A 24941-nucleotide genomic window follows, 5' to 3' on the forward strand; every position below is an offset into this window, starting at 1 on the left:
CCCACCTCCGCGCGCCCCGCCCGCGATGCGCTCCCACCCCGCCCTCCGGGGAAGCCCCACCCACCTCGCCGCGATTGGCCCGAACAGGCCGTGCCTCGTGCCCACTGGCCAGCGCTCCTGCCCGTTCCTCCGCCGCGCCCGACCCTCACGCCCGCGCATTCCTGCGAGGCCACGTGGCCACCAGCCCCCCCGCCCCGCCCCCAGCTTAACGCCCCCGCCGCGAGTGGGAGGGATGCTGCCTACCTTGCGTCCCCTGAGAACAGAAGGGGCGCAGAAAGGACACCAGCGTGTGGTGCCCCAGAGTGGGCGCTTCTCCCCTCAGACTTCTGGTCACTGGGAAATGGCGCGGGGCCAGAGTGAGCCTCCAGCCTCTGGGAGACAGTGGAAGCTGCGCGGGCGGGGAACACAAGACAGGCACCAACTCCACCCATCATGACCCCAGCTTGCTCCCTGTAGATCCGGGTATAGGCTCCTATGGAAAGGGGGCGCTAGACGACACTTCACTCCATCTCTTACCCTTCTCCCCCTGCCCACCTCTCCCATTTTGGGGCCCCCCCGGGCAGTGAGGCACAGAACGGCTACCACCCCCATCATAACCCCAGCATCCACTGCTGCTTACAGACCTACAGAGTAAGGGATGCCAGGAGAACAACCCATCTGACCTAGAGCGGCCCTGCCTGCCTAGGCGGTCCAGGCTGATCCGGGTCGGAGGCTCCTGGTCCTGCCAAGTACAGGAGCTAGAAATCCAGGCAGACCGTGACCTCAGCTCACGAGCTTTCTAGGTACTTTTACAGAATGCCTGTCGCCAGGAGGCTCTAGTTTTCTGAACCTGACTTGCAGCTTTCCACAGCTCTCTAATAGTGGAAGGGATGCTGGAGAGAACTTAGCAGCCTTTCTGCTCAAGGCCCTGGAAGGGAGGCGCTGTGGAGACCAGGAGCATCACACCATGGGCCTGGGAGACACAAAAAGACCTGCAGGTGTCTTCATGAAGAGTGCTGGGATATTCTGGAAGAGTCCTTCAGGGCAGTCGATTTTGCTTAGCACGAACCTTTGTCTTGTGCATATAAGGGGAAGCGAATCATCATATTAAGGGAGGACACCACCCATCAACGGGCTAACGGCCAGTGCATGTAGCAAACGTGTTTCCATGCTGGACTGTCACTTCCACCAACACGGTTGGTAGAAGCAACGTGAGTAGTAGAAAGCACAGGCTTCTTAGTGTCTAAGTCCACGCAACTACACAGTGAGTTCAAAGAGAGGCTGGTTCCACATTAAATGCACATAAATAGAGCGGGTGTGCTCTGTAGTTAGACACTTCTCAGACTACTATGACTAGGTAAGTCAGATTATAACCTAGTTTCGGTGACACCTCATGGTTGTTTGGAAGTAGCACTCACTAAAGTTACAGGAGTAGGCTGTGTTGAACAAAGACCTGTCTGAACACAGAGAAGACACCCCTGTTGTCTCTATGGAAGACCTTTGGGTAAAGTACTCAGAGAACTCTCAGACTAGAATTGTGAAGGACGTTTTCTAAGGAGCTCTGTGAGAGGAAATAGGTCGTCCGTGTTACATCATTCTCCGCTGGATTAGAGAGCACACAGCATCCCCCCACCCCACCCCCAAGGCTGTAGATGAGAGCAGGACCATATCAGGAAGTGCTTGGGATGAAGCTGTTCAGAAAGGAGTTGGATTGGCTCAAGTTCAGTCCAATCTATGATTGTATCACACATCTGTAAGTCCACAGGTGGGAATATGGGGCTTTCCGTGTTAAGTCTCCTTTGACCCATGGGACACCAAGAAAAGTTAAGTTTCATTATCAGGCACTGGGAGACTTTCTTTAATTAGTATGTAAATGGCACTCATAAATAACATAAATATATTTACATATGTGAAGCAGAATTCCACTGTGTCCTAGCAGTATATGATTTGAACCTTTAAACCTTAGGAAGATACTGCATGGCTGGGCTGGCACTGTGGTCATCACAGCTGACGTGGGAGCACTGAACGGCTTGTGTTACATAATCAGACCCACACTCTGCATTTGCTGGTGTAATGCTCTGTTGCTGTCAGCTGGGTCATGGCCACGACCAGTTGTTTCTGCCTGCTGTGTCAGAAGCTGAGACCGATGTATGACAGATGTCAACTCTCACTACCCATTCGGCATTTGCCCTAGGCATCGAAACAAGGTTACCAGGTAAGCCAGCTAGTGTGAGGGTGGGAGTTCACAGAAAATATGTATGTTAAAAAATAAAATACATTTTATTATATGTAAGTACACTGTAGCTGTCAGACACACCAGAGAGGGGCATCAAATCTCATTATAGATGGTTGTGAGCCACCGTGTGGTTGTCGGGATTTGAACTCAGGACCTCTGGAAAAGCAGTCAGTGCTCTTAACTGCTGAGCCATCTCTCCAGCCCCAGAAATTTTAATCTTCAAATCAAGTGAAATGGGTCACAGACTAAAGTTTCTAGAAGAAAATGTGGAGAAAACAATCTTCCTCCCGATAGGACAGACACAAAGTACGCTAAACTCTCAAAAAGCACTAAGTGGTAATCAGTTCCCACTCACCATGGTTAAAATGAAAGCACAAGCCATGCTTTGGGGGGATACTGTCACCACACTGCTAGGGCTTGTGTGTGAGACGCACTTCCACAGGTTCATGTATTTCAGAACTTGGTCCCCAGTCAGTGGCACTTCTTTGGGGAGGGCGTGAATCTTTAGGATGTGTGGTCTAGCTGGAGGAAGAGGGTTATTAGGAGGGTGGGCCTTGGGGTGCTATTCAACCCCTCCTTCCCACCCTATCCCTTGTTTAGTGCCGTGTAATAAGCAGCTACCACAGACTCCCAACCAAGGAGCCCCCAATCACCATGCTTTCCCCAACCATGACAGATTGTGTCCCTTCAAACCATGAGCCAAATAAGCCCTTCCTCGCTTAAGTCCCATCCAGTTAGGCTACTGTCAGCGATAAGAAAAGAGACTAATACACACGTATTTTTCCTTCCCCAGTGTTGCCTTTGCCCGTCTCATGTTGCTGTGATAATGTCTAAGGGCGGGTCCCTCATACTAACCAGAGATCAGTTACTTGGAGTTCCTACGTGACTTACGGGCCAAGGTCTCCCGCCCTCTAGTTTGCTTTCTCTTTCTATGATGAAGACAGTGACTGAAAGCAGCCTGGAGAAGGAAGGGTTAACCTCAGCTCACACCTCCCAGGTCACCTTCCTTCACTGAGGGACATTTTATGGCAGGACTCTGATGGCTAGCAGTACCTGAGGCAAAGACCATAGAGTGGTACTGCTTTCTGTGCTTTCATGAACCACACAACGGTGAAGGCAGTGGGGAATGGTCAGCAAATATCTCTTCCCTCCGAAATTTCCCCTGGACAGCCCTAGTTTGTATTGGGTGCACAGGCTTCAGAGCCACGAGAACATGGTTTTTCAGTGTCGCTCTGAGTTGCCTTTGGATGCCCCCATATGAGTCTGTGGAACATGGATCCAGCAAGGACTTCTGCACAGAGGTAGAACGATCTTAGGGAGAGAGCTCAGGGAGGGGCTTCTACTAAGGAGGCTTAAGTTTTGAGGTGGGCAGGTGGTCTTAGGAACAGCATAGTCATGTGAGTACCCAGGGAAAAAAATGTGGCTTTGGGTGGGAAGTGGCGCTTGCCCTCCTGATAGGGATGGAGACGTCCAAGTCGCAGCAGCCGACCTCTAAACTCACTGGGATTCCCGGTGCAATTGTGAGTATTCTGTTTTCTGCATCTCAGCAAAGCCATGAAGACGGTGGGTGGAACCACCCAGAGTGACGTCATTTTAGTCTGAATCCTTTGGCGAGGCCTACACTGAACATGCTTCTCATATACTCTCCTAAGAGGTCATGTGATTTACGGATGAAGCCATACATCGTAAGTGTCCCCAGACCTGCCTTCCATGGAGCTACGGGCTCTATACAGCCCTCCTTTCATATACCCAGGGTCTCTGTGTGACACCAGCCTAAGCTCTGATCTGATAAGGTAAAGAATTAGATCTTCTCCAGGTTCCAGGGACAGACTGCAGCCTGGCGGGCCATGTCCTTGTGATTTCTGCACCTAGAGATCTGTTTCTGTCCCTGCCCCAACCCAGGCTCTTTGTGATACAGGGGAGGCCAAAGGGAAAAGGGAGGGACATTGGAAATATGAAAGAGATGACTTCGGGAGCATGTAGATAAGGCTGGCTGTCACTGGGGCTCTTTCAGTAGATCTGCACAATGCCGTGGGAGAAGGGTGCGTTGTTCCTGTGGGAACAGTGACCTTTTGTTTTTCAGAGCTTCTACAACAACTGCCTATTTTCTTGCTCTGCTCACTCAAGCTAGTGGGAGAGATGAAGAGCAAAGAGGTCCAAGAGGAGGCAGCGAGTCCTTGGAGGAACCAAAGTGCACCTTCTGGGGGGTTGTGCGGACGCTTTAACTAAACGCTTCCCATTTCTGGCTGTGTGGCCCAGTGAGCCACTGGGGCTCTGAGGGTGTGGCATGCCACAATGACCTCCATCCTCTTGGCCCTCAGGGTGCCCCTAGCATCCTCTGCTCTGCTCAGCCAGCCTCTGGCAACACAGAACAAGGACTGGGCAGCTGGAGGGACAGGAGAGGAAATAAAAAAAAGGCTAGAGACTCCATAGTATCCCCGCCAGAGCCAGCAGAGTCCTCTGTGCCTCGGTACCAACAGAGCTATCGGGGACAATGATCAGCCCAGGCAGCCATGATTAGAGGCCCGGCAAACACACGCTGTGTGGTGTTTTCCTGCCCCATGGCTGAGTCCTGCCCAGCTCACAGTGAGGCAACCAGCCCCTACTCCATCACACGCATACCTTCCGGTGAGAGAGGACATTCCTCTTCTGGATCACATCTGTGCTCCAGACCCGGCAGACAGATTGAGAGACTAGAACTTCACGACTGCGGAGAATTAAAATGTCATAGGCAGACAGCCAAAATTATCTTCCGTTATCTTTAGTCCCCTTAACGGCCGCTCACTACTGCTCTGTGGGACTTAAACTCTTTGTGAGTTTTTAACCTGGGGACACAGGATCCACAGTAGTCTACCCAGGCGAAGCACCAAGTTTCCGGGGGTTACTTACGGGAGCATGGATGACTCATTTGCAGTTGTGCGGCTGAGCCTCCCCCTGAGCACAGGCCATTACCTCAGCAGAAGCATGCTTGGGGCCTCGTGCACAAGTTGAAGGCCATTCCACAGGAGGCAGCCCCCTCTGCAGAGCAACTGTTTGCTGCCTGTAAAGCATTGGAGAGCGCCTCAATGAATCTTTCTAAGAAAATATATGAGTACACCATAGCTGTTTTCAGACACACCAGAAGAGGGCATCAGATCCCATTATAGATGGTTGTGAGCCACCAGGTGGTTGCTGAGAGTTGAACTCAGGACCTCTGGAAGAGCAGCCAGTAGTCTTAACCACTGAGGCATCTCTCCAGCTCTCTATGAATCTCTAAGTCTCTAACCTCTCTCCTCCTAGTAAGGGTTCTTAGCTGCTGGAACCCTTAAGACCTCCCTCTAGGGGAAAAAAAAGGCTTCAGTTAGAAGGAAATGTGTCTACAACAGGTTAGAGTGTATTACTTGGCAGATCATTGGCTTCTACCAGTCCTAAAGCTAATGTCACCTGATAGGACCCGAAACCCAAAGCAGGACACCCATGGTCTCCTACAGCCCATCTGGCTGGTGTCCTTGTCTACTCAGTTAGCAAATGCATTGATCGGTCACTTCCTTCACTCTGTGACAGGAAGGCACTGTAGCCATTTGGCTGGTCTGTTTTCCTGGGCCACATCTTGCCCAGAACAAAGTACTTCTTGCTCAGTTTGAAATGAGAGCTGTGTTTTGTACTTACACCGGGGTCACGCGTGCACAATTAGTAACCCAGAAGTTGTCAGATTCACATCAGCTGCTCAGGACCTTTCAGAAGAGGCCCAAAGTCAAGTCAGTGTCTTCTATCATAGGGTGGGAGGGAGGTCAGTCAGGGTGGGGGGAAAGCTCAGGGAAGGCCCAAAGCACAGGGGCCTGACCTCCAGTTCACCTTGGGAAATGGAGGCTGAGGCGTGGTCTCTCTAGTTATGCTTTGGGAATATATACACCCTTCGCCGCCGCATCCAGTGCCAGGCTGTAAGTTCATCATTGGCATCAGCTAAAAACAACCACGGTAGAGTCTTTCCAGTCCTCCCAGAAGCTCACTAAGTTCCAGAAAGTAAGGCCAGTGAACGCTAACCCTCTACCTTCATACTAAAGCCTCGTGGGTTTGTGTGTTTCTGAGTGTGGGTCACATCAAGGCAGACGTGGCGACCCTGTTTGAACATGCTCACCTTAGCATGTAAATCCATATTTGTGTTTTTAAGATATGCAGAAATAGATACAACAGGAAAACAATTTCCACTGACCTACTTAAAGAATCATTAGCTATGGCTGGAGAGGCAGCTCAGTGGTTAAAAGCACTGGATGTTCTTCCAGAGGACCTGGGTTTGATTCCCAGCACCCACATGGCAGCTTGGAACTGTGTGTAACTCCAGTTCCAGGTCTGCTGCCCTCCTCTGGCCCTCCTTAGGCACAGGCACCCAGGTGGTGCCCAGACAAAAATGAGTCAAAACAGTCATAGACATAAACTAATTAAACAGAATTATTAGCACAGGCAAACTGAGGCAGGAGGATGGAGCTTTTCCCACCTGGAACAAGAAAAGCCCACAGCTTCTCAGAAGCTATTACATTGTACTGGATGTAATTCTAGATAGTTCTTTAGAGCACTTCACAAACTGCAAGTCCTGCAACGCTGACAGCACACAATTAGACCGTATCTGGAATCTTGGCTTCCTTGCTCACTGTTCTGCAGAAACTCGGGAGACCAGCACTGGGGGAAGGAGGTGGCTTTATCTGCTTTGGCCCAGAAGGAGAAAGGGCGGTCCCAGTCTCTTCCACCTTGCACACTGCAGCATACAAAGGTGGGGGAATCTGCATATGGAAGCCTCAATTATCAGAGCTAGGAGTCTCTCTCATGGGGTAGGAGGCCCTGCTGCTGCTGTTAATTAGCCTCATCCTCGACATGGAATTTTCCAGAGAACCTCCAAGCCCCAGGGCCCTTTACATAATGCCAGTGCCAGGACTCACTGGCACCTAAACAGCCCCCCTCTGGCTTTATCTGCTCACGATCCCACTCTCGGAGACCGTCCCAGAGAGAGATAAGACTAGACTATTCCATTCTGTCTAGGAAACTCCTTACAGCCTGTGGCCGAACTACTGGTTGCTTGTCTTAATCTGGTCACCAAACACATGGAAGATCTCTGAACTGCACACCACAGAACCCCAGGTTTACCCAGCGCTCTAGTCCCTTGTGTGCCTTGAACACATTCTAGACAGACATCACACCAAATGGCAGAGGAACAGAGTTAACATCCCCAGCTCCTGCAGAGGCTGAGAAACCACAGCAGGCAACCCACACAGAGGACAGGGCTCGACAATCCTGGAACGGGAGAAAATGCAGGAAGGAAATGCCAGAGTATAATTAGAGAAAAAAACCTGGACTAGCCAGGTGATGGTGACTCATGCTTTTAATTCCAGCACTTGTGAGGCAGAGTCAGGAAGATCTCCGGGCTCAAGGCTGGCCTGGTCTACAGAGTGAGTTGTACGACAGCCAAGGGTTAGAGAAACAGCCTTGAAAAGCAAAGCAAAACAAGCAAAATTTAAAAAATAAAAAAGAGCCTGGACTGCAGTTGAGTTGGAGGGGTCACCTGAGAAAACGTTTCTGTGCTTACTACATAAGCACTTAGTATTGAGAGCAAAGGGGGTGCACAGAAGAGCTGAGCAGGCAGGAGAGCTGAGGCAGGAGGATTCCTAAAGCCCAGTTTGAGGCCAGCCTGGGAAATAGTGGGAGACCCACCTCCAGAGAAAGAAGGGGAGACAAAATGGGAAATAGAGAGCGGAGAGGCAGACAGTGGAGAGAGGGGAGGGGAAGGGAGGAGAGGGGGGAGAAAGAGAGAGGGGGAGGGAAGGAGGGAGAAAGGGAGAAGGAAAAAGGCTTTAATGTGACTGAATGCTAGAAATTGCACACTGGAAGGAAGAAAGTCAATTAAAAGCTTTTGATGTCTGTTTTTATTTTCCCACTTTTTCTATGAAACAAGCAAAAGGCTAGAACCAAAAAAACAAAAAGTGAAACTGAGTAGCTTACTTTAAACTTAGAGCCTGGTTCCTGAAATGACAACAGAGGATTCCAAGAGGTCAGTAAGCCCATCCTAGAAGTTTCCACAGAGAGATAACTGTTCCCATTGTAAATTCACATCTTGTGGGGGCAGTGTGTGTGTGTGTGTGTGTGTGTGTGTGTGTGTGTGTGTGTGTGTGTGTGTGTGTGAAGGAGAGCCTTATGCTGCTCCTAGTGGCTTACATTCTCTGTTCCTGCCTGTCCCTGCAGATATGACTACACCAGGCAGAAAGGACAGGAAACAGGGAGGTCCCTGCTTTCCTGACTCACTCTCCTATGGGAAGAACAGCACCTTCTAGCATCTAGCAGCCCCTGCATGCTTGCTGGTCAGTTCCACACCAAGATGTGTGAACCCAAGAGGGGCCAGGGATACAGGGAACCACTACAGAGAGTCAACCGGCCAGGAGTTTGGGGCAGCTGAGCTAAACAAGAGCCCCAAACTAAGAAATGAAAGCCACATTTAGTAAATGAGTTTTTTCCTGAGCTGCTAGCTCTGCATTTGAGCCAGTCTGGAGCTAAGGGGAGCACACATGGGAGGAGCCTGCGGTGATCTCTGGCTCTGCAGCAAGCAGTCCCTCCTCTTTTGAATAGAAACAATGTTTCTGCGTGGACCTAGTGTGCCGAATCCCTCTAGACAAGAACCTGCCCTGAGATGCGCTATGCTTCTGGGATTTGGTGGGTCACACCGCAGTTTTGAAAACCAACACAATAATGCTGTGTACATTACATGGGATGGCAGCCCATTTTAAACTTTTGGCAGGGTATTTTTTAATGAAAAGGCCTTGCATCTATATATATTTTTTTAGTAATAGCTAAGGGTTTTAACCTTGGGTTCACTTTTTAAATATTTTGACCAGTTTGGGTCCATTTGTTTACTGTAGTGAACTAACAGGAAACACAGGCCTCCAACAGACAAGAGCACAACAATGAAATCACCAAATATAACCTAGCACTCAAGCGCACATCAGGGTGAAGGGCTGACTTTTTTATGGGGTGGAAGTGGGGGAGGGGGTGGGGCGTCTGAGTCGGAAGCTAGAGTGCTCTGTGTCTGAGAGATATCCAGAACTCAGGACTCCAAAGACAGGGTAGGGCTCTGCCCTCTGACCCAGGGCTGAGGCTTTGCTGTGAGAGGGGTCACAACAGAGGCAGTAGCATGTGGAGTCATCTGGGAAAAGATAATAAAGGTCCCTTTCTTTTAAGAAAATGTATATGTATATACATACACACACACATATATATATATACATACATACATACATACATACATACATACATGGAGATCACCCCCCACACTCCTAGCCCCACCCTTATAATTCCTCCTCTCCATTACTACCTCCCTTCCTCTTTAGAGAAGGAGAAAACCCCTTGGGTAAGACCTTGCCCGGGGACATTCTGTGCCAGCAGCTGGGGTTCTTCTTCTTCTTTTTTTAAGATTTATTTGTTTCTTTATATGTGAGTACACTGTAGCTATGCTCAGACACACCATAACAGGGCATTGGATCCCATTACAATGGTTGTGAGCCACCATGTGGTTGCTGGGAATTGAACTCAGGACCTCTGGAAGAACAGTCAGTGCTCTTAACCACCGAGCCATCTCTCCAGCCCCTGGGTTCTTTTTAACTATTATTTTTTATTTGTGGTTCTGTGACTGGAGCCCAGGGACTAGTATATACAATGCAAACATTTTCTACTGAGCTGTAACTCTAATCCTAGGCAATAAAAAATTTGTAAAAGAATAAAAATTAAAATGTGCATAATACATGCCAGTTACTAAAATGGAGGATGGGGTTCAATGAAAGGTACAATGAAGTAATATCCTGTTTCATTAGGACAAAACAAAAATGTAGACATAGAGTTGACTTAAATGTATCAAGTATTAATGACAGCTGTGTCTTGTGCTGGTTTTCTGCTCAGAGTGGTTCTGCTTTCTCCTGCAGCCTGGGGGGGCCACAGAGAGCCAGTGCTGAAGAAAGGTAAAGCCTAGGTATGGCCTGAGGCTGGAAACTGGCAGCCTGGTTCTCAGCCTGAGACGGAGACAGCCTCAGAGCCCAGTACTGCATCCCAAGGGGCAAATTCCTGTCGCATAACTGGCCAACATTCACACTGTATCATCAATCCAGAGCCTCTTAGTTTGTAAAATACTTCATATATTCAACAACAAAATGTTCCCTATGTATTTATTTGTGGGACAGACTCCCTGGTTTGTACACCCTTACCATGAAAAGGAAGGCTAGTCCCACAATTCTCATACTGGCCGCCTGCCTGTCTATCCCAGCTGCCTGAGGTGGCTTCCTGGCCCCCTACCCTGGCTTACCTTGTTGAGTATGCCCTCAGCACTGTCCACCTCTGGTTAGCATGTCCTCTGCCAAGTCTCCACTGGGGAGACAAAGAATGTCTTCCTTTGCTAGTGGCTGGGCAGCCATATCTGGAAATGGCCAGGGAACTGGAAATGTTATGTCTGGCCTTCCTCCCGGCCCCATGCTCTCAGAAATAAGACTCAGGCTCAAAATATATTCACAAAATACCTTGACCATATATAGGCTCTTCTCTGACTGGGATCATAACTTAAAATTTATCTTAACTTACACTTTGCTGGTTACCTGTGTTCTCAGGACATCTCCTGCCTGGCCCTATCCCAGAATTCTGTCTCCCGGATATCCCTCCTTCTATATTTTTTCCTTATCCATAGGCCATAGGATTTTTAATTGATAGGTGATGCATCCATACAATATACAAAATATTCTCTCTACAGGGGACAAGAGATATCAGCCCTGTGGAGCTCATGGGTGTGGCAATATTCTTTTTACACTTGCATTTGAATGTGTTATAACCTCTAAGGTTATACTGAAGCCTTACATCCATGGTGGGGGACAGGGAAGGGCCTCCATCCAGCCACCAGCTTCCACAATTAGCAACAGCTCCCGGGACAGTCCAAAAGAAAACAAGTCACCACGTGTCAGCCAGGGAGCCTTGTAAAGGCTTCCAGGAAACTAACTTGGGCTTCCCGTCTATTCAGCCTTCCTGCTCCTTAGACACGTGGCTGGCGTGCCTTCCTCCTGCGGGTAAAGGAACATTCCACGCAGGCCGGACTGGGCCCCTTCCTCATTGCCAGCACCTGACTTCGGACTTCCAGCCTACAAAACTAGAAATGGTTAGTCTCTGCTCTTCCTCTGGGACCCAGGCGCAGGTATTGCCCCTACGGCACACAGGACAGAGATAATTCTTAATTCCCATCAGGAGGGTCGACACAGGCTGTGTGAACAGGGACTTAAGGACTCAGGTAGAGGGGTGTGGCATCTTGCTGGCGGTGTTGCTATGGGAACAAGAGGGTCTACTGAAGAGCTGTCTGTGTAAGAACCCTGTGACCCAAATGCTTCACAGGAGGCAACAGGAAACAGTCGGCCTCTAGCTGTACCATGCCAAGTCCAGCCATAGGCACCCCAAAGAGAGAAGAACCTTGGTGCTAGATTAAAGGGTCAAGGGCAAACCATCGGTAAGAGACGGAGAAGGCGCTGGGTTGTTTCCCACCAATCAACATCCCTGACCCATCTCATTCCCTAGTTTAGAAAACATGGGAACATGTAAATATCTCTCTACCTTGAGAGAAAGGAAAGACGTTATTTTGGTTTTCCATACTGGTCAAGTGGGAGAGTTTTCTGCAGTGGCTGAAGACAGGCTAGGCAGGCTTTGTACGTGCTAGGTAAGCTCCCTACCCCTGTTCTAATTCCCACTAAACGATGCGGGAGTTTAGTCAGACACACACGCAGCTGAATCTTGGCCACAGAGAGCCGGCCAAGCCTAGGCTCACTTGGCTTCTCAGTGTCCTCTGGACCATGACCTGGCTGGCAGGAGAATGGAGACCACAAAGGTGCCGGAGCTGGGAAGGGTGACCATTCTCTAGATTGTTCTCAACCTGTAGGTCATGACCTCTCTTGGTGGTCGGTCGGCCTTTTCACAAGGGCTTGGGAAACACAGATGTTTAATTAGGGAAATAGCAAAATTGCGGTGATGAAGTAGCAAGGAAAAGAATTTCCTGGTTGGGGGTGACCACAACATGAGAAACCGTATTAAAAGGTCATAGCAAGAGAACCACTGGTCTATGCAGAAAGGCAGGGGCTACTGCTCATGGCATCCCCAGGGCCTTCGCATGGAGACAAGGTCCTGGTCAGAAAGGAGATGTATGTGCAGTTGCGGAATCACACTCAGCTGACACACGGGAAAACCAGATATAACGCAAGGTCACCCTCCTAGTAGAGGCCAGAGAAAGTCAGACGAACTCGCCAACCGCATTCTGGTCCCATGAGCACCTGCCAGTGTTCTCGAACATTCAGTGAGCTTTAGCTCACGTTACCAGACGGGAAGTGTGTTTGGGTTTTGGAAAGAGTGGTCGCTTTATTAAACTTCTGCCCAGTTAAAAACTGCCAGGCTGGTGCCTCGACAAAGCAGACATGGGAGCTATATGGCTTCCAGTCGATAGTCTCAGGAACACAGAGTAAGGGGGCTTCCTTAGACTGAGATAAACAGACATCACACATCCTGATAAAGTTAAATGGCTAGCGCTCAAATCGTGCTGAGGCCGACGATCTACGGCAAGTGTAAGTCACGTGATTTTAAAATTCAGGTAGTTTTGACCAAAAACAAACCAAAAGCAAAACATGATTCCTGTACTTTAACTGTACTCTGGGAAAGTTTTTGTGTCTGCCAACTGCATTGCAGGCCACCATCTGGAGGTCTAACCTGCCAACAGTGCAGCGAGAACATAGCATCTCTGAGTGCAGGACCCCCTCACAGCTTAGAGGGGAAAGGCAGAGCGGAACCGGGGGTTAGGGGAGCCACTCTGGTCAATTAGAAATAGCTCAAAGATCCAGACACCTTATTCTGTCAATTACGAAATATATCACTAAAAATTCTCATTTAGAAAAGAGGTTATTAGTTTCCTTGGGGTTTTTGTTGTTGTTTTTGAAGTACAAGATTTCACACCGCCACCATGCCAGGAGGGGTGGACAGACTCCATAGTAAGCCACCAACAAGAAGCCCTTACCATAACTGTGTCATTGCGCCTCTTGCCACCAGAGGGCACTGCATTACCATGGGCTTAAAACTCCCCATGCTTATATCTAATAAATATCAACAAATCACATTTTCTTAGGGTCAATTCGTTGCAATGAAAAAGAACATGACTTCCAAATAAGGCACATCCACACCCACACGGGGTCCTTCCTGATGAATCCTCTCAGACTGGCCTCTTGGGCTGCCTGTACACTTGGCCGCCACAGCTCCTTCCCCAACACTGCCTTGGCAGACGTGCTGTAGTTGGGGCCGTGCAGGAAGACTCAGAGGAAGGTCACGATGGCAAAGACCTCTAATAGGTACGTCAAGGGCCCAGCAATACTTCACGGGTACTTTAGAATTCATACTGAAGAACAAGGTAGTAATGACCTAGATCTAAACTCATGTCCTCATCTGGACGTAAAAAGTCACTGCATGACTCTGACTCGCCAATTGGCATCAAAGCCCACCAGGTCCCTGGGCCTGTGCTACAGCCTCTTTTTCCGAGGCACCTGGCCATTGGTCCTTTCTTGCCCGCTGCCCTTGGCTTCCGGCTGCGCAAAGTTCCAATCCACAGGATTGAGAAGCTGCTGGGTCTTCTTGTGTGTCCAGTAAGGGTTAAGGATGGTTGTGAGCAGGGCCAGCCCAGAAAGGAACAGTGCCAAGTGGGGCAGGTGCAGGCTGCTGGTGAGGGCATCCCAGTGGCAGAAGCACACCCACCACATGTGGTAACTGAGGATCATCCGGCAGTGAAACATGTGGATCATTAGCCACTGGTTGACCTTCCAGAACAGGGAGTCTGACCAACCAGCCTGTGGACAAAACAAACCCAAGTGTCAGTATGGAAAGGCCTTCACACACCGTGAACTCAGCTCAGAGCAACAGGCTTCTTATCAGCTGTTTGCTCTCCTGGGCTTAATTCTGCAGGCAGATGAAATCCGCAGCCAGCACCTTACCAGGCAAAACTCCAATTTTTCTATCTTGAATGAACACATATCCTAAAGTGAACAGGACCTGCTTATCTAACAGTAGCTTGAGCGCACACACCCTGGAGCAATTCTGGACGAACTGTGTGGCCTGGTTCTGTTAGCACCTTCACCTCAGGGGGCCTTGGATGAGGGTGAAAATGGTCTTGGTGTAACACCATGCTGCTAGCGCACAGAAGTGAGTTTCAGCAGCTGTCACTGAAGCTGAGCAGCACTTGATGCCCCGCCATGGGCATAAAGCCAAACCTGGCCACCCCACCTAGACCGGGTGCTTCCTGACACCAGCCTTAGAGCCTCCTCAGACAGCCAACCGTAGCACAGACGGGGCAGCTGCTCCCTCCCTGGCTGAGACTCTACCCTGTGTGAGCAGAATTTGGGAACTCGGTTTCCTGGGATGTCAGGAAGCCAAGGAATGACTATTGTTCTGGAGACAAGGCCACTGGGTCTGAGAACAGGCTCACCTCTTTGTGGACCAGGAACCAACTTCTGAATTCAGTAAATGAAAGAAAACAAAGTTGCTCTCACACCACTTAAAGACACATGATAAATTCTAACAATCCCCCTACCCCAAGTCACTGACTTAAGGGGTGGCCCTTGTGAGTCTATAGAATATTACAAATAGATCTCTTCAGAATGTTTTAAGTATTGAAGTAAAACATAATAATGCTTTTATGACCTATAACACCAGTGACTTAGTCCCGAGAGCCACTAATTTTTTAACTCTAAGACTTAAATTTAAGAAGTTGAGTGTTAGGTGGTGGTAGTGTCTGCCTTTAATCCCAGCACTTGGGAGGCAGAGACAGTCGATCTCTGTGAGTTTGAGGCCAGCCCTGTCTGCAGAGCTAGTTCTTGGGTGGCCTACCAAGGATACACAAAGAAGCCCTGTCTTGAAAAACCAAATTTAACCAAGCAATCAAGCAAGTAAAGAATTGATAAGAAGCTCAGTTGGGCCAGGTGATGTCTTACTGCACAGGTCCCAAGCCAGGTCCCAGTCACATTCCAGCCAATGTAGTACTGTGGAAGGCACCCTGCTTTGCAGGCAGCCATCGGACCCCACAACCCCTCGGGACACACCCACCTTCAGGAGCATCCAGGAAATGCAGGTGAAGGGCGTGCTCATCTCTAGGAGCAAAGTGGTCATGGCTAGATAGTGGCCGGCCCTGAGATTGATCGCTGACCCAAGGAACCCAAGAAAGGCAAAGAGGTGGTGGACGACCAGAAACAAGTCGAATGTGCGGAAGAACAGGTTGGACAGGTGAACGGCCACGTTCTCAAAGAAGAAGAACCCAGTGGCTGTGGTGATGTGAAACCAGCACCAGTTCTGCTGCCCGAGAGCTTTGTCGGCGTAGAGCACGGGGTCCCCCAGCAGAGCCCACAGGCCTGCGGCTGTGCTCTGTACACCGAAGACAGCGCGCGTTGCAGCCAGGTTCCAGAAGACCTTCTCTTTGGCCGCCAGGGAGCGGTAGGTGGCATTCAGGGAGGATGAAAGCTGGTGACAGACCACAAAGACGCCCAGGTAGAAGACAAAGCCAGCTACCGCGAGAGTCGAGCGAATCTTCCAGGAAGCATAGTCCAGGTCAAAAATGCTCTCCGTCACGCCATGGTTGCTCACGGGAGTCATGATCTTAATCTGGATGCCAGGAACGTCCCGGGGCCAACACGGGGCAGCTGGGCTTGACCCCACTCCTCACTTTCAGCGAAGCTGTCTCTAGGATCTTCCGGTACCCATCCTCAATCTGAAGAAGGAAGAAAATTTACCCTGTGCTGACTCAGAAGCAGCATGAAAGCGAGGAACACCACTGCCTCCCCCCAGCCCCCACTCCCGCCCACCCCTGCCCCCACCTCCACCAGGGGACAAAGGTGTGAGGAGTGTTTCTTAAATGCTCTACCTTACTCTTACGCTTACAAAGATTCATAAACTCTGCAAGGTGCCTAACAGAGAACACGAAACAATGAAGTAAGCTGTACCCGACATGCTCAGCCAAAAAGGGAGGCGGGCACTAACCTGGGCAAGGGGGCAAGGTTCTTCCAACAGAACTCTAATCTCAGCTCTAGTCTCTGCAGCAGCCTGGTTCTAAACTACACCATCCAGAGGCTGAACGACTTTAGTTCCTCTGTTAAGACTCTAACAGAGCTTCCAGAATAAGTCTGTGGGACCTATCGGTATTTAGGTGTGACTCACTCACTTCCCTGGGCCTCGATCTCAAACTCTTCTGCACCTTGCTCCATGTTCCAGCTCTCGGGTTCTGAGTTCAAATCTCTTTGCAGATGGCCTTGTGCCCCTGGCCCCGACCAGTAGCTTAAATCCATTTGCTTCATATGCCCTCTAGTCTGTGGAGAAGCACCAGGCACTAGGACAAATGCACTCACGGTAGGCTTCATAGAAACCTGCATGCCCTCTGGAACCAACCCTGAGCTGCACTCACAGGGCTGGTGTGAGGCAGAGGGCTAGCCTATCCATCTTTATACCTCCACTGCTGGTATAATGGCTGGCACACAGTAGGCCCTCATGAAAGACTTGTGGGATGCATGCACAGATGCTAAATTGTGCATAAACAGCAAAAAGGTTACCTCAACCTTCTGTGTCTGCGAAGCCGTAAAAGGGGGAGTCTCAAGACTGAGGGACATTTTGAAACCTAATGGGCCTTTCACTTCCAGAATCAGTGTCAGCCACAGAAAGCCAGTCCCACATGTGGGGCCAAGCCTGACCCTGCTTCCTCAGGGGCAGGGTGTCTCTGCACAGCTGCTTTGTGGTACAGAAGCAGAAGGTCGCAGGGCTGTGCAGCCACCGACTGAACCATGAGGCAGCAGCAGAAACCAGAAGCATGGCATCAGCTTTCTATCTACACTGAATCCACCCTCTCTGAAGCCATAGACGATACCAGAGCCGGTGGCTTGTGCTAAGTAAGCTTGAGTGACAGGGCCCATGCCAAAGGACAAAGAACCAGTTACACTCCTAATCTGGCAGTGGACCTATAACCAAGTGCTGGTTTTCCCCTTACTGGAACACAGGCTTCAGCTGTGTGGGCACACCTCTGATTGATAGCCTCGTGTCCCCTGCAATCCTGGGAGCCCTGTGTCACTGTCCCCGGTGTGTGTTTCCAGGCACACAGAAATGCTCTCTGGAGACTGCTCTCTGTGCACTAGTTCAAGTTCACATTTCCAATGACTCCAAAGTAACTCTTACACAAAATCTGACACGTTCCCACGGGGTTGGGGTACCTGGCTCTGCTTTATTTTTTCTTTTTCCGAGAATGAAGCTCTGAATGTGTAAGCCTCTCCCCACCTAGCTGAGATCTTTACACTTTGCAACCCAGACATATTAATGTCTAGTCTAGGGCTCTGAGGGAAGGCGGATCTTCCTTTCTAGATCTGGAGAAAAGGGGTCCTCATCCTGCATTTGTCTACAAGTCATGAGACTGGGAAGCAAGTTCCCATTTCGCTGTGATTGCGCCACTGTACCAGTGGCCAAGATGTCTGCTTCTGTGCAGTCTGAGCCTTGACCCGGGCGGACCCCCAACTCTGGAAATCTATACTAACTCCACCTCCGAAATCAAGGGACTCGAGTACCGTCTCAACAAGGTTCTGGTTTAGTCGGAGCAGGAGGAAGCCCAGAGCATCAGGATCAGTGGATCAAAGATGGCCCAGCTGAATGGGTTCTCATGGCTTCACTGAGCAGTGCTGACCCCAGAAAAACAGAATACCAGAGTGTGAAGCACCCACTGCCTGAGGGGCACCCAAGCAGTCCATTTCGTCTTCAGTAGGAGAGAGAACGGCTCCAAATCTTCCAAGTACCCTCTGGAGCAAGGGCATCAGTCAGTCAGTCACTGACGCAGACACAGCCGAGCAGACCCAGGACAGGTGTGGAATAGCTACGGAACAGCTGGATTGCACACCAGAACACACCTCACACTCACTCCACCCCCTACCATCACTTCCCCATGCTGGTTCTGTGCTCAGACCTCTTCCTATGTGTGTTTTTACACGTCCACATTCACAAAGCTCTTGGGCAGCCCTTGTCTTCACAGCTAACACCACCCATCAGCATCCTTCATCTGGGGACTCAGCAGCCAAGTCAGCAGCTGTGAGAGTAACAGGCCTCACTCTGGCCTCCAGCGGCCTGTCTGGTGTTGGCATCTGGCAGGCCATCCCTCCCGGGAGCCCTGCGGAGCCTGGGTCCCTCTGCAGAGTCACAGCTGTGCCCAAGAGGCAGAAGTATCCAGGACCTGCTCAGTTCTCCTTTTGTATTTCTTTCTGCCCCTCAAACTAACCACATCCCTCTCACATGAGAAAGGCAAAAACGGGGACACCGAGGTCGCCTTCTGTATGCCTGCTTCACCACCATATCCAACATGAGGACTCCTCCAGGCCGCTTACTGTGTAGTGCATACAGTGGCCTGATGCTGCTCCCTATGACACCTCAGACCAACACTGGCCACTAGGTTCTCCCAGCATCCCTCAGTCCCTACCAGGGTCCTCCTGGCTGACACATCCTACCCTCTACTCTAAATTTCTCTAGCTCAGGGACTGGGCTTCCCTTCCCTATAGAATCCCGCTACCTTGGCGACACTGATCCTTTTGTGGCTTCCGCTCTCCCTTCTTCTCACCCACTATCCTCACAGGGCCCGACTCAGAGTCATGTTCACTCTGGACTCTCACAGACACCTCTGCCTCTGGTTGTGTTCTCCCTCATCTCTACAATAGATAAATCTCTCCTCAGCCATACCTAGGAACAAAAATACTCTCTTTTACTCCCCCCCCCCCCAATCAATCATGAGAGCACCCGGTAGCTTCATAATCTCCTGTCTGGTGTGACCTCTGGAGCACTGTAAGCGTCCTTGATTCCTCTTCCCACAGTGGAAACCACGGTCCAAAAGGTGGTGCGTTCACGACACTAACTGGTTTTGTGTCTAAGTGTAGAGAGCACGTTAATAAGAAATAAGAACAGGACTGAACTGGACGTCACAGCGAGGAACAGTTAGCTCACGTCAGCTCTGTGTACAGCCGATAAGAATGAAGTCCTGTGTAATGATGTAATCCAAGAGAGTGACCGTCCCTTGTAGCTAATAAAAGCAGAGGCTCACAGTGGGCAGGCAGACACCTTGATGCTCCGACAGTGAAGACCATTGTGCTGTCCGGCCCTCTGACCAGAGACAACTGACTGCTGCCCTGGCCGCATCAAGTTAAGACGATCCAGGAGAAGGAGCTGTCGCCGGAGACACACTGAGCGAGGGACAGATGACAAGCCTTGCCTGCGAGGTCTCTCTGCCACTGACTTCCGAATCAGGCGCCCCATGCATGTGTTGTAGACTGTCGCTTGTCACTGTAGTGCTGGCCTTGTCTGTGAGCCTCTCTGCCTGCCACCTGCTTCTGAGCCAGCTACCCCGTGCCTGTGTTGTCTGTGAATAAACCTGGAGATCAAATGGGATCGGGACTCTGTCTCTCCTTCCCAGCCACAAGTGACTCCCACACTAATGCACATCTGAGCCCAGCATGGCCGAGTCCCACACTGGTGGTCTCTCTCCCTTGACATAATCAATAGAGCATCCCGTGGGCAACAGGCATAAGGACTCTCCTAACACGCTCAGAATCACACACAGGCAGCTGGCCCAAATACGTTCCCATCGCCGAAAGAAATATGTGCTTAACAAAACTGAAAACAAAAAGGACCGCAAGCCTGGAAACAGAACTGAAACCCGTTATCCTCCAAGAGAGCTCTAAGCAATACCATCGGCTTTTCCGGCTGAGTCAGTCTTTCTCTAGAGAAAATGTTTCCTTTTTATTAACAGAAAGGAATAAACTCAGGGCAGCTGTTTACTATTCCTTCTCCTTTACCAACACATCAGCAATGCCTCTCAATAATCCTCTGCCACGTGGTTCTCAGTGGCCTGAGAGAAACATTACTGGGATGTATTTATCCAGTATCCTAGCAGGGCTCTCCAGATTCTCACTATGCTAAGATACTCTGCACCGAATATCTCAGGGAAACTGGTCATAGAGAACTTTCACGGGACCTCAAAGGGACGTCAAGGTCTGTGAGTATTGTCTCCATAACACCTAGTACCCTGAGGCCAGGGCAGGTCTAACAAGAGCCTTGAAAGGCCCGGTGGGTGTACAGGAATCTCATATTTTCACAATATCTGATGTTTCCTTAATCATGACCTTTTCCAAATGCTCACACTCTTCCTGAAAAGTTTAAACGAAAAATACAAAACATGGGAGCAAGTTCAGTGTATAGCTACAGATTTCATACATGAACACCGACAAATACTGACATGATTTCAAACAGTACTTAGGAACTGCCACCTAATCTGTCATTCGTTCGGAAAGACTCTTAGAGCCTTCTAAAAGGCCTTGGCATCTTTTTGAGGCAGTGCCCCAGCCCCAGGACCTGTTACGTCCCATGGTGTGCTGAAAGCAAGGTGTCCTTCTTATTCTCCTCTCCCCTCCCCTCCACTAAGTGCTGACACCACCCAGTCCTACCTCTATGTGATCTGGCCAACATCGCCTTTCACCCTCTGGTCCCATGATGATCCACACTCAAGTTCCCCATCCCCTAGCACTGTACTGACCTAGCCCAGCGTCTGGTCCCTCTTCCTTCTTCGCCCCAAGACTGGCCCACCCCTTTGCTGCCCCACGTTCTTTTGCGCTCCAGGTCGACCTATCCAATCGGAACTGGTCTGGCTCGTCCACCCGCGCCCCCGCTGGCCCATGACCTAGACACCAAACCCAATGGAATGCTTCCTCCTTCGGTGACCAGGCAATGGCAGCCTTGCTGCAGGCGGGTGTAGAACAGGGTACCCTCCAAGTCTCACCTGCATTCAGGTGAGCAGAAATGGGGCGCCGCCTCTTGGCCCATCAGCTGATCAGACTCGCTGTCCCAGGAGCTCCTGAGCCGAGACACACCCCGTGACAGGAGCTAGACAGGATACCGGCGGGTGGGTGGCACTGGAGACTAGGACCCCACGCATATCAGTGTCCCCGCCTCAGCTAGCGCCCGGGTTTCGGGCCATCCCGCCCCTAGCACTGGAGAAACCACGACACTGTCGCGCGCTAAGCAAACACTACCCACTGCGCATGCGCACTGCTGAAGACAACAGACATAAGCCTCGCCTCCCTAGGACACTACCAAGGCAGCCTCGGGGGGGTGAGGACCATCCCAATCCAGTGCCACGGGGGCGCCTGGAGCTGGCTACACAGTTTGCGCGCGCTACGCTAGATTTCACTATCGTGGCTCAAGCTGGTGCTGGAACCTTGAAGAATGGTACGGAGGGGTCCGTGGGAGTAATTCCTTAACACTCCAACTGACCCTCCATGATCCTCTGTGTGGACCTGCCCCCAGACCTTCCCAAGTACACCCCCTCACTCCCAGTCCCTCTCTTCTTTCCTAAGTCCCTAAGGCTTCTGACGTCAGAACGCAGAAGTGAAACGCAAGCTCACGCGTCTCCTGGTTGGTGCTGCCCAATGTGGGGCCAAGGCTTAGAGCTCTCAGCTACTGGTTGGAGCCGATATACGTGCTCAGGCGGACAAAATGGACCGGACTGTGTCCCTTGCTACGGTAGCATTGTCTTCCAGGCGGTGGCACCCAGCTCCTGTCTGCACATGGACGGTGCGGGCAAACGGTCCCTTAGGAAAAGGTGACTGAGAGGCGCGTGCAGAACTGCCCGGTGTTCCTGCTAAGAGCCGAAGCTAGTTCAGGAAGGGCAAAGACCTTCCGACCCAGTTCACCCATTCCATATACCTACCAATCACCCGGGGCAGGGAGGGTAGTGGAGAGTGGGCAGAAGCCGTCCCCTCTCTCTGAGCAGATAGTCTGCACAGCTGCACAGCGCGCAGAGAACCTGCATCCACCTAGCGTAGCCGGAAAAGCAACCTGGCTCTGGAGTCACATCGGGCCTCAGCACTCCTTGTGCGATGTCAGCTAGTCAGGTGCTTTCCGTTGCCTGGCTCTTATCTGGACAGGACAGTTGTCCACCCTACCCTGGACTGCAGACAGGCAGCCACAGAGCAGAGCCCTCCCCCTTTATCATGCCATCCTGATAACTAGCGGGATAGCTAGTTAAAAAGACTCTAGAAGGAAAAGAGTCCTGTATATACCCCCATCCTGGTTCTGATTTTGTGTCTGAACACCCAGGAATTGCAACATAGTTAGTTAACCAGGCCACCTGCAGAAGTACCTTTGAGACACATCACACAAGATAGATAAAATGGCTAATGAGCTGTGACTTCAGCCCTATGCCCCTGTTGTTAGGATTCTGTAAACTCCACCACACAGTTAACAGCAACAGCCAGGTATGTTCTGCCCCACAGTTACCTGGCACTATAAAAGAGGCTGCTTGCCCCCTTCCTCCCTCTCTCTCATTGTGATATTTCATTCTTTCTTCAAGAAGAGATCTTCTACCATGCAAGTCCTGGGTATTGATGTTCAGTGTGGCATGCCCAGAAATACACCCTAATAAAACAATGAAAAGATTTTCCTTACAAGGTATTAATTAGCAGAAGGGTGATAAGAATTCTCTTGCCAGGAATTTGAAAGAGAGCAGTGGTGGGGGTGGGGTGGTATATGTGTGAGGAAAGGGAGGGGAGAAATGATGTATTATCTCAAGAATCAAAGAAGTTGTTTCTCTTGCCTAACTCTTGCTTCTGGACTCAAACGGGACAGGGTTCTTAAAGGGGTGTATCCCTGGGTGAGAGAGGAGAGAGATTCCTAAACTTGGGCCCATGGAGTCATTTCCCAGAGATCAGTAGTGTCCATGGGAACAGGAGACATGGGCTATTATATCATTCTAACCCATATGGCATGTTAACAGCAAGCTCCTCCCCTCCTCGTCCACCCTGTATGCAATGTGCACACATTGTCTTGTAGTGCAGGATAATGCATGCTGTCTCTAGAGAGAAGCTGCCTGTCAGCCTAAACCTTACAGAAAAAATGCCCTTAAAAACGGATGGGTGAAGCAGGGCATGGTGGTGCAAGTGTTTCATCCCAGCACTTGGGAGGCAGAGGCAGGCAGATCTGAGTTCAAAGCCAGCTGGGTCTACAAAGAGAGTTCCAGGACAGCCAGAGCTACACAAAGAAACAAAACAAAAGAAAAGGGTGCATGAGGCAGAACAGGAAGGGAGGGCAGATTGTGGGGGAAATAAACGAGAGTCTGGATAAATTCACTGTAAAGATTGCCTATGCTATTCTTATGCAGCATTCCTCTTTGATAAGGATTTGGTAGGGATTTGATAAGGATTTGATAGGGATTTGATAGGGATTTGATTGGGATATGGCAAACCAGAAGGATAACACTGAAACATGCCACAGTTGGGGCCTAAGCAGGTTCATCTTCACTCTTCTCCCAGCCACAGACCTAGAGTTTTCTGAGCATTTCAGACAGGATTATGAACTTTGTTCACAGCCAAGCACACGTCTTAACTTTCTGTGACTTAGTGCAGACAAGGTTTCTTTCCCCCCCTTGCGACCTGTGTTCTTACTTGGTGGGGCTGTAATCCTGTTCACTGTTTCTCAGAAACCACAGTATGAGTTAAGTTCTTAGTCATGACTGTGTGCTGTCCTTTTTGTAAGTGCCTAACTATGAACACTGGAGCCCACACCAGCCATTTTTCTCTCAGGAAGCCTGCAACTCTGCTTTCTGCTGGCTTCTTCCTAAAGGGTTTTCTTTCTGTTGACATGCAGCACCCTCTCCTTTTTGATGAGACCAGTGTTGAGCTTTTTTCTTTAGTCTCCCTTGGTTCCGGTTCAAACGTTTGCCCGAGAGTCTGTCTTCAGTCCGTTCTTTTTGTTTTTGCCTGCATGTGTGCCTGTGCACAGCACCAATACAGTGCCTAGGGAGGCCAGAAGAAAGTGTTAGAACTGGAGTCACAAACTGTCTCGAGTTACCATGTGGGTGCTGAGAACGGGACCCAGGTCATCTGGAGTAGCAATCGATGCTCTTAACCACAGAGGCTCTATTATCTGTGTAATCGCTGGGACGAGCCTCCCGGCATCTGGTATCAGATGAACCCTTGCACTGTTAAGACTGGGATTTGCAATGCGTCAAAGGAACAGCCACAAGCTCCTCGCTGCACTGGGCGCTCGAGTGGCACCTAATCCCCAGCAAGATCAGTTATGCTCTCAGTGTCCTGACCTCAGGCCAGTTTTAGCAAGAATCCTATCAAGTAGGTTAAAAAAAAAATCCAGCCTTGCTTGCAGATGAAAGTCTGGCAAAGGGGCAGCTTTATTATCATTGGGCTTGTCTCCAGGGAGAAGCCTCTTGTGACAAGATCAATGTCCTAACCCGGCTGTTTATTTCTCCTTTGAAATGTCCTACTGTGCCCTTTCCCCTCCCTCCACATACACACCCTGTGCCCAGTGCCCTCAAATTCAAGCTGAGTCCGTCCTTGTCTTTGCTATAGACCCTCACTACAGGGTGTAACTCCTCCCACAACAGGCCGCTGGAGAAAGCATGATTGATTGACTATTGTGAAATTAACGTTTTTGTTTTGTTTTGTTTTGTTTTAAATAACGAAAGGCCATAGGAAAGCTTTCCTGTGGGTATGAACACACACCATGTCCCAAAACCACATCTTTACCTAGATGGCATATCTTCTGGAAACCTGATGAGTTGTGAGGCCCAGTGCCTGTAGCCAGGATTGGATCTCTGGGCAGGGAATTACCCTTAAGGTGACCTTGCAGTACCAGAGCCAAA

At 50.2% G+C, this 24941-nt stretch overlaps 1 protein-coding gene across 1 annotated transcript; it reads right to left on the reverse strand.

Moving 5' to 3' along the window:
- Nucleotides 1–12499: 12499 nt before the first annotated feature.
- Nucleotides 12500–21281, reverse strand: CLN8 (CLN8 transmembrane ER and ERGIC protein). The gene is made up of 3 exons (XM_080929125.1): nucleotides 21066–21281; nucleotides 15329–15986; nucleotides 12500–14076 (listed from the first exon to the last, which is right to left on the reverse strand). The coding sequence occupies exons 2-3, from the start codon at nucleotides 15869–15871 to the stop codon at nucleotides 13753–13755; spliced, it is 867 nt and encodes a 288-aa protein (XP_080785251.1). The 5' UTR covers nucleotides 15872–15986; nucleotides 21066–21281; the 3' UTR covers nucleotides 12500–13752.
- Between the last annotated feature and the right edge of the window lie 3660 nt (nucleotides 21282–24941).

The sequence above is a fragment of the Micromys minutus genome (genome assembly GCF_963924665.1).
Source record: "Micromys minutus genome assembly, chromosome: 14".
NCBI classification, from domain to species: Eukaryota; Metazoa; Chordata; class Mammalia; order Rodentia; family Muridae; genus Micromys; species Micromys minutus.